Source organism: Patagioenas fasciata, chromosome 1 (genome assembly GCF_037038585.1).
Source record: "Patagioenas fasciata isolate bPatFas1 chromosome 1, bPatFas1.hap1, whole genome shotgun sequence".
NCBI classification, from domain to species: Eukaryota; Metazoa; Chordata; class Aves; order Columbiformes; family Columbidae; genus Patagioenas; species Patagioenas fasciata.
The window spans coordinates 153525485-153535103 of NC_092520.1; the positions used below are offsets into that span (position 1 = coordinate 153525485).

Consider the following 9619-nt stretch of genomic DNA (forward strand, 5'->3'; position numbering starts at 1 on the left):
GTCATTATTTGGATTTAGTTTGAGAACAAACAGATAGCACCCCAGCACAGTTTATGTTTTTATGTTTTTAATTGCTCTGGTTTGAGAGCCAAGGACATTCTGAGCGCTCTGCCCACAGGTGTGAGGTATCAAGGAAGGGGAGGCAGAGATGGGGCAGCACTTGACCAACACCCAGACAGATCAATAAAAGTATTCCATTCCATTAGCGTCATGCTAATTATTTAAGGAGAGTCGGGACCTTCTGGGCTCTCTTGGGCGTTCTCACTCTTGCTTGCTCTTGGGCTTTTTTTTTCTTAGCTCTTTTTTTCTCTAGCTGGGGGAGTTTGGTTCGGGACATTTAGTTTAGCCTTTTGCCATTTTGCAGAGGCCTCTGGGCCTTTCTCCCTTTTTCCTTTTTTCCCTCTCTTCAGGATCAGGACCAGGGTGCTGCTTCCTGAGACTGGCTGCTTAGTGTGGATGCAGTTTGTGAGGAATTGCCTTGAGTATATCTTATTTCTATTATATATATATTTAATAATAGTGTATTAGTGTTTTGTTATTTTATTAAACTATGTTTATCTCAGTCCAAGTTTCTCCCTTCCCCTTTGATTCTCTCCCCTATTGGGGTGGGGGAGAGGAAGGGGATGGGTAAGCGGCTATCATGGTTGTACTGCTAGCTTAGGTTAAACCACGACATCTTGTGAAATATTTTTTGTTTTAATTGTTGTGTGTTGAAATGTTGAGATTTTTTTTTTTTCCTTAATGAAGCAATATTTTGTGATTGTTTACTACTAGTAGTATGGTGTGTGTTAAAAAACAACAACAAAAAAAACCACACAGTAAAAATGCCACAAAATAAGCCCTTCCCTTTCAAAACTTTCTTTCCTGACACTAAAATCTCTGCTCAGCATTTCACTCCGGAAGACTTTTTGTGTTAAGTGATACTAATGATAGGGAAGGATGTCTCCTCAGGGTCTATCTTGTACCCATTCCTGTTGATACTAGATAGTTGATAAGGGCCAACTGCCCATCACTCTGAAATGTCCTGATCAAGGTGTCTAGTTGTGCCAGAATCAATTTGAAGAGTCTTAAATTGATTTGTTTCTTTTCTAACTGGAAAAGTTATGCATTGATAAACCAAAGGGAGGTTTTAATGACATTCAACAGACAGAAATCTCCAATAGAGATTTCTTTGGTTTAAGAGTAACTTTTTATGTTTCATTTCAGCTGGTCTCTAGCAGGGTTGCTAATCCTGTGAATTTCTGAATGGATTTAACACTGATTTATTGTTTTAATAATGGAAAGAAATCAAACAGATGAAACTGCCCCAAACCAGACAGTTTGACTGCAGTGAGGCAAATCCTTCTGTGTGAATATTTCATGGTAGAATCATGTTGCTAATAATTTGGGTTGGGCAATTCCTTGCCAATATAAGCTTTATCAATTTAAACCAGTCAGTGAGAATCTTTCCATCAATAAGTGTTTATTATCATCTTGCATAAATAGGGAAGTTTTGTGCATCAATTGGATATGCTGGTTTAAAGCTACTTGCCAGGGTTCAGTTTGGCTTAGTGACACGGGTAGGTGCAAGCTGAATAAATACAACCAGTGTTTAATTCCTACAAAACAGTTCACATATAAACTTCACTGGAAAAACTAGTTTTATTTTTAAACCAGTCCAAACAATCCTTATATTTCTATAACAGAGTTTTCACTGGTCTCATTTAATAAACTTTAAAATACCGCAGGTTAGGAAGTATGAAGGACTCAGTGTAATTCATCAGTTACGTGTAATATACTGTAGTGACCTGGCCTATAGCTTAGCAAAGGATCTGGTAGCATCGATCCTCCAGAAAAATAACTTTATTTACCCACTTTCTGTTTCAAAGTCAAAGGTTATGCACTGGGTTGCCTTTAGGCAGCCTGCTATAGACCGGTAACTGATCTTTCGGTGCCTCGTTGCTGCTGGCACACTCACATCAAGAAGGAAAAGGGCTCAGGGGAAAGGTTTTCTGTCCATCGTGGGATGTGCATGGTGCCTTGCAGGGACTTGACTGCTCCACACCTTGGCTGGCAGCTCCACCCTGCAGGGGAGGATGAAGCCCCAGCACGTGCCCTGCTTAGATCTTGCCTTTTTTTGCCAGAAGGTAGGTTACCTTTCTTTTTTACTTCCTAGAAAGTGATTTAAATGCTTTGTCAGTCTGTCTGCACCTCACTGCTCCCAGGTGCTGCTGATTGCTGGCTTGCCCTGCTTCAGGCCACCAAATGTTTGTGTTCGTCAGGCCGGAGTTTCATGACCTTGTCCACACAGAGCAGGATGAGAGTCAGAAACCAGAGGCTCCAGCCGACGGCCGCTGCAATCCATCCATAATCGTCCATGCCCGTGGGGCAGCACTTGGCTACTTGCACGCAGTTCACATCTGTTGGAGAATAAATGAAGTGAGCTGAGGGGAGGCTAAGTAACATGTTTCCTTTGCCAGAAGATACATGAGACAGTGACTTCACTCTCTACCCTGTGGCCAGTCACTCTGCCTTGATGTTCTCAAAAATGAAATAGTTTTTAACATTTCCATGTATTTTTTCTTGCCCTTTTTGCCTTTTTTTTTTTTAATCAGTTCAGTTTCCTAAAGTCAATTAAGGAGTACATTATTAGTTGTTTCATTTATGCTGTTATTGAAAGGCATCTGCCATACTTTTTTCTGTCACAAGAGCACAGCAAAAATACCCAGTTCTGTGTCTTCATCCTGTGTGGTAACATGGAAATATCAAAGGGAGCCTGAGGGACCATGCTATCTTGACCCCTTAGGCTAGAATAGAAGCTGAGCATGAAACCCCAGCACCCAAGAGAGCTGAGGCAGCCAAAATCACCTTACAGCTGCATGTTGATGTGCACAAAGCTTGTCAGCTGTGGAAAATAAATGCCTCCTGACCTTGGTGCAGGGCAGCCAGCACCTTGCACATTTCCAGGGAAAAGGCAAGTGCATGTGCTTCTCAGTTGCTCTCATTCATGTATGTGAGCATGGGGGACATGATTTAGTGGTGGAGTTGGTAGTGCTAGGTCAGCAGTTGGACTTGGTGGAGTTGGCAGTGCTAGGTTAATGGTTGAACTCGATGATCTGAAAATGCTTTCCAACCTAAATGATTCTATGATTCTATGTCAAGCAGGACCGTGTTCCTGTGCATTGCCTTCAGTGTACACAGTACAGCTGTCCTGTGCTGTAGAGAACAGCTCATTCCACAAGAAGAGAAGGTAAGTTTTGTATGTGCCCAAAGAGAGAAGGATGCCTGCCTCCTACGCCATGCTTTGAAGTTGCATACCTCTATGGGTACACCTACTGCAATTCAGGAAGTGCAGGACTGTGGGGACGTTTGACATTTGGGATGGAGGGTGACTCTGGAAGGACTGGCAGGATCTTGAGTCGGGACTGGTTGGTTGTGGTAGACCTGATAGGGTGGGGGAAAGAGGCGCTCTTGGGAATCCACATTGTGCCTACAGGCTGGCAGGGACCTTTAGGACACACATATTAAATTAGTTTTGAATTAGTCTGTTCAAAGCTATGAGTCCGTCTGAATGTACCTAAAATATTATACTGGTTGTGCCAATAGAGGAGTCTTAGAAATACATCCTAGAACTTCACCTGCAATGGAAGCCATGATGAGAAATAAATCCTTTTCCAGGACAGCCTCTCAGTCACCTGTGTGGTCTCATCACCTGGCTTTATCATGGTAGTAATGATTTATGAAGACTTACTAAGACATGGTGCTTCATTCTCAGTTGCGGATGTGGTGGTTGTTGAAACATCGGAGGTGTCTTCAGCTGCTCCCAGATGTAAAGCACAGAAGAAAAGGCAAGTTGGGTTAGAAAAGCAATACTAGACATCAAGCATGAAAATCTGAAAGGCATTGACCTTACAGAGGTCCGTAGGATGGTAACAACTTGGAGAAAATATAAGTTCTTGCCCCTAAACACTGCTGCATCAGCATATGATATTCATCCCACCACTCTCAGAACAGAGAGACCTGCTCTAGCACCAGCCATGAAGAGCGGGTGAATCACTGTGACCCTGGTGTGAGCCATCACTCAGAGCTCAAACTAACCACTGACCTTTCCTAAGCTACAAGGGCAGAATGAGCAAGGACTGATATGAGAAACAGCTGTACATCTACCTCCTTTTGCCCTTGGGAAAACCCCAGTAACTCCAGGGTGTGAAGGAGTCTGGCAGAGCCAAGGGCTGAGCCCATCCATGCAAAGCCCCAGCAGATCCACCACAGCCTCAGCGGGACGTTTTGGCTTTGCAGATGCTCAGGTGCAGGTGTGTCTGAAACTGATCTGGCTGGGCTTCAGTTCAGGCCAGTACAATAACCAGCTCAGGTTGAAAAATACAACATACAGTAATAAGTGAGCGACGGGGAGGGACAGGGGTTTCAGTGAAGGCTTTTCCTTTTTATCCTGAATCAGAGCACACACGAACTCTGGCATGGCTCTGTGGCTGGCCTCCAGACCTCCAAACCTGTACATGGTGTCACAGGCCAAAGCCCCCTTAGACGTCCTAATACCCTCCTTGCCCCTCAGCTTCATCATGCACCTCTCAGCACTGCAGGATCAGAGGCAAGGGCAGCTGCAGGTCACTTGTGTGGGAACAACACAGGCTGCTGTGGTCCCTGTGCGTTAACACCAGCCTGTCCCCTGCTGCAGAAGGAAAGGGGAGTCAAAGAAATGCCTCCTCCTGTGCCACTATGAGAACTACAGTTGAAGTTTGGCCAGGTGAAGTATCCCGTGCCTGTGAAGAGGGGCATTTCAGCATATGAAAACCAGCCTGGAGAGGCTACAGAAATGAGGGTTCCTGCTGCATGAAGATGGAGAGGTTCCAGAGTGCTGCTGTCTCACAGACCAGGCAGAAGGTGTGAGAGAACTATTTCCAGTCAAGCCATCACTCTGAGCTGATAATTCGGAGTGTGACAGAAAATTCCAGCTTGATTCCATTGAAGACTTCAAAATAATGGCTCAGATTAATTTCAGCTGAGGAAACCAAAACAGAACAAGACCTTTGAGCAAACCTTTGCTTTGAGTTTGGTATTTTCCAAGTAAGAGCAGATAAACCTGCAGGAGATGTCCCCTTTGGGATCACCTGCTGTTGCCCAGCTTTGCATTTTGAGCTGACCAACCATCAGCAAGACCAGCGCTTTCCTTGCAGCCACTGCCATGCAGCAGGTCCCTGGGCAGCCTGCTCCAGGTCAGGGTCTCAGTACTCCCCATTCCTCTTTCTGACTCTGCTAGGACTTGCTGAATGACCTTGGCTAAGCCCGTAATTTGTTTTCTGGGTTAAAAAATACCTCACAGCAGCACTTGGAAGAATCTTTGAAAACTCTGCCTGACCCAAGGAAGAAAGTGCTGCAGAATGCAGAGTGCTAGTTCGTGTTTGTAGACTCTGCAGCCCAAAGGGCAAGCTGTCAAAGCCAACCTATTTTTAAACATCTGTCAGGTCTCAACCAGTGCTGATATACAAATGCAGGCAGTAACCTGATGGGATAACAGCAGTTCACTAGTCTCATTTACATTTTGGTTTTAGGCAACTTTTCAAATTAAGGGCGCAACAAAACCAGATTTCCTGTAAAAAACACCTAACGAGCTAAACCCGACTACAGCGAACTTCTGGGATGGTATTTCAAATGGTCCCTTGCCTCTGCAAGCATGGGAAGGCCAAGTAACTGTGGTCCCCTATCTCCTTGTCATTCAGTGGAGCAGCCTGCAGCTCAGTCACATTTACAGTGGATCTCTTAATAACTGCCAAAAGCACATCTCTTCAGAAAGATGCTGTGATCGATCACGTCAAGTAATTCACATTAGCATTAATCAATTCCAGCTCTCTAGTCTTTTTAGATGAGACAAAGGAGCCCACCTTGTTTTTAAAGCACAAATTACTGTCAGTGGGCAATATATTTTGCCTTTGAGAAAGGGTGGGGGGAAAAGGCAAGGTATGGAAACTGGAGCATAAGAGAAGAGAAATACCTGCCGAGCAGGAATACCAGAGCACGACGGTGAAGAAGAGCACAGCAAAGGCTGCCCGGGGCTGGTGGGAGAAGGGCTTCATGCTGGGGGCGTCCAGCTCCCACACGAGCAGCTGCACAGATCAGGTCGCTGTTGCTGGCAGCTCTGGTTCAGCAAATCCTCTACCAGCTCCAAGAGCTGCCGTGCAGGGCAGAGGGTGGAGCAAAGGAGCTTCCTGCTGCCAGGACACCTGGAACATTCCTGCTGCAACCGGGTGAGGAACAAGAAGCTCTCTGGCCAAAACAGCTCCAGCGGGAGGTGGATGTCAGTGCCCAGGCAGGCAGAGGGTCCCTGAAGGTCAAACCTGAAGGTTTCTCCCCAGGATCTGCTGCAGCTGGAGGGAGGAAAGGCCTCTGGAGCCAGCCCTTCCCTGCAGGGTCTCAGGCACCTTCTGTCTTCCGAGTCTCCTTTTGGTCCTGCAAAGATGGCCAAATGGAATTGGAAAGGAACAGAGGATCAGGGTAGAGAATTTGTCTCCCTGTTTGGCTTTGCTTTTGCATGTTTGTTGGCATGATATCCCCCACCTTCAAACTGCCCAGCAGTGATGATTTTTTAGAAGGGCTGTGTGTCACACCAATACAGTAGCCACTGAGTTAACACAGTCTATTACCATGTTTCCACCAATAAATGGGATGAAACGTGTTGCTTTGTGTGGGCTACCAACAGCTATTACACAATAACAACAGCCTTTCCTTAAGGACCTGTGTTGGGGTATGTGTTGCGATCAGTTGGAGCTTGGGGCCTCTCTGCACAGGAGAAGCTGCTACTGTTCTCACCTGCATCACTACCTCCATCACTCATGTGCAATGTGGTGCTTGAAAGAGCGATTTTTTCTTGTAGTTATGCCACCATCTCCGTGACACAGGTAATGCTAGGAGCTGTAGCTTCCCACCAGCTCGGCTCTATGTGCAGACCGGGAGGGTTGCTGGCAAAATGATATTGTCTGGAGGGGAAGTTTTTATTTCTACAGTCCCAGCTGGAAAAGCCACACTGTTGAAGTGCTTGTGTTGTCCTGGTCTGACAAGCACCACACGTTGCTGCTGTTCCGCAGGCTGTTGGCTCTGCTCACTCCTGGCTTTGACCTACCATGCTGTCCTTGTTAGAGAAAACTTCAGGCATTAAATCGAGTGGGAGGGCTCTGGGAGAGGTGGGCTCAGCAGGGAGATGGTGCTCTTAGTGTGGTCACTCATGCTTCCGAGTGCTTATGTGAGAACAAGGTTATCTGTGGCCTGTTCGGGACGTGCATCCATCCCATGAGAGGCTAGAAGGAAGGTGCCTGAGACACCAATCCTGATAGAATAGGTAATATCTAAACATTTTATCTTTTTTTCCCTCCACACTGCTGAAACCTGCAGGGATAGGCGTAATAGATGTCCCACAGGAACTGCAGTGAGATGCATGCAATGGGGTGCTGCTGTGCCAAACTGTGAGGTTTGTTTGTTCTCCCTTCATTTAACAAAAAGCTTGAGAGCAAAACCCATATAGTCTTGGCCCTGCCTGGCATTTCTGCGGGGTGAACCCACTTGTCTACCCCACACCACCATAAACACTCTGCTCCCCTCCAGCATTGAGTTTCCCCACAACGCAGCAGGACACAGGCTTCCCCCAGAGGGCGGGCACACCGGGCTGCAGATGACAACAGGCCAGCTGAAACAGGCACCTTTACCTGTCCTTTCTCCCTGTTTTCATGTCAACACATTGTGGAGCTGTTGGAGTTGGGGCTGTGCTGGCCGGTCCCTGACAGCCGCCGCCCGCCGCTGCGGGTGTGTGCGGCCCCTCCTGCGGCTGGGACTGGACGGGTGGCCCAGGGTGAGTCGCACTCTGCTGCGTGACCCCAGCAGCCATCGCTCTGGGCCTTGGTAAGCACAGATTATGCTTGGAAAAATGCTCTGGCTGCTCAGGGTTCAAAAGTAGCATGCCCAACAGGTCGAGGGAGGTGATTCTGCCCCTCTGCTCTGCTCTGGTGAGACCCCACCTGGAGTCCTGCGTCCAGCTCTGGAGCCCTCGGCACAGGAAAGACATGGACCTGTTGGAGAGGGGCCAGAGGAGCTACAGAAATGATCAGAGGCTGGAACAGCTCTGCTGTGAGGACAGGCTGAGAGAGTTGGGATTGTTCAGCCTGGAGACAAAAAGGTTCCACAGAGACCTTATTGAGGCCTTTCAGTACTGAAAAGGGGCCTATGAGAAAGATGGGGACAGACATTTTTAGCAGGGCCTGTTGCAATAGGACAAGGGGTAATGGTTTTAAACTAAAGGAGGAGAGACTCAGGCTAGACATGGGGAAGAAATTTTTTTACAGTGAGGGTAGTGAAACCCTGTCCCAGGTTTCCCAGAGAGGTGGTAGATGCCCCATCCCTGGAGACATTCAAGGCCGGGCTGGACGGGGCTCTGAGCAACCTGATCTAGTTGAAGATGTCCCTGCTCATGGCAGGGGGTTGGACTAGATGACCTTTGAAGGTCCCTTCCAACCCAAAATAATCTATGAAATCAGCCTATAGAATAATCTTCATCTCTGCCTCATTTCAGTGTCTAAGTCCTTTCATGCTAGTTGTCTTTTATTTGTGTTTTTATCTGAGCACTGTATTGCACCAAAACTAAAACTTGACTCTTCACTGGGGGAAGGAATTCCACGTTCTCGCAGTTTCACTTCTCCCTCCTGAATTTCTCACCCATGATTCCTGCTGAAAGTTGACTTGGCAGTTAATTTTGCAAAAATTATTAGTACAAAGTGTTCTGCGCAACACAAAATGTTTGAGGATAAACAAAAAGACAAAACTGCTGTGCTATTGCATGGATGATTCAATTTGTAAAGAAATGAAATTACTTTTGAGTTTTAACTATTACCTAAATGATCTTTGTCAGCTTGCAGGTAAATGTGCCCATTTCCAAGAGATGCTAAAAACTTTTTGCACAATAACATAATGTTTTTCGTTTTCTTCTCCTTCCCAAAATGTGTTCCCTCTGTGGTTCAGAAAGGGCCTGCTCTGAATTATCCTGAAGCAGTGAAAAGGCTGTGCTTGGCTTCAGTGATTTTTGGAAAGGATTGGAAATGAAGGCTTTGCTTGATAAGTTCAGACACAATGGGAGCCCTATAAAATCATCTCCTGACACAGATTTGGATTTATTTCATTTCTTCTGTGTAACATGTTCATATTTCAGTGCTGTGACTGCCCGAAGAGCGATAAGACTCTCCAAAGCCTTCCCTGTGCTTGGTTTCCACGCATCGCAGGAACGCCTGTCTCCACGGGGGTGACCTGGCACGCCAGGCACAGCTGCAGTACCAGCAGAGACAGGGGCTTCTTTTCCTTGGGCTCCTGGTTCCAGGCAGTTCTCAAGACAGGACTCCATTTAAAATTAGGTACTTAACCACCACTCCCCTTGGAGACTCTTCCGCAGTGTGTAGGGCTGCTGGTCAGCTTTTCCTGGTAGTTATGAAGGAGGCAATACCTACTGTTTGGTATATTTTGTGCCACAGAGAGCTTCACAGTTAAAGTTCTCTGCTGACCAAGGTGTTACCCTTGACCCAACACCACCAGGTGTGGCTCTCAGAAAGTTATTACCTTTATCACACTCATACACACTCATTCTGTC

At 46.5% G+C, this 9619-nt stretch overlaps 1 protein-coding gene across 1 annotated transcript; it reads right to left on the minus strand.

Moving 5' to 3' along the window:
• Nucleotides 1-1622: 1622 nt before the first annotated feature.
• On the minus strand, nucleotides 1623-6234 carry TMEM213 (transmembrane protein 213). The gene is made up of 3 exons (XM_071798210.1): nucleotides 5990-6234; nucleotides 3731-3796; nucleotides 1623-2399 (listed from the first exon to the last, which is right to left on the minus strand). The coding sequence occupies exons 1-3, from the start codon at nucleotides 6069-6071 to the stop codon at nucleotides 2233-2235; spliced, it is 315 nt and encodes a 104-aa protein (XP_071654311.1). The 5' UTR covers nucleotides 6072-6234; the 3' UTR covers nucleotides 1623-2232.
• Between the last annotated feature and the right edge of the window lie 3385 nt (nucleotides 6235-9619).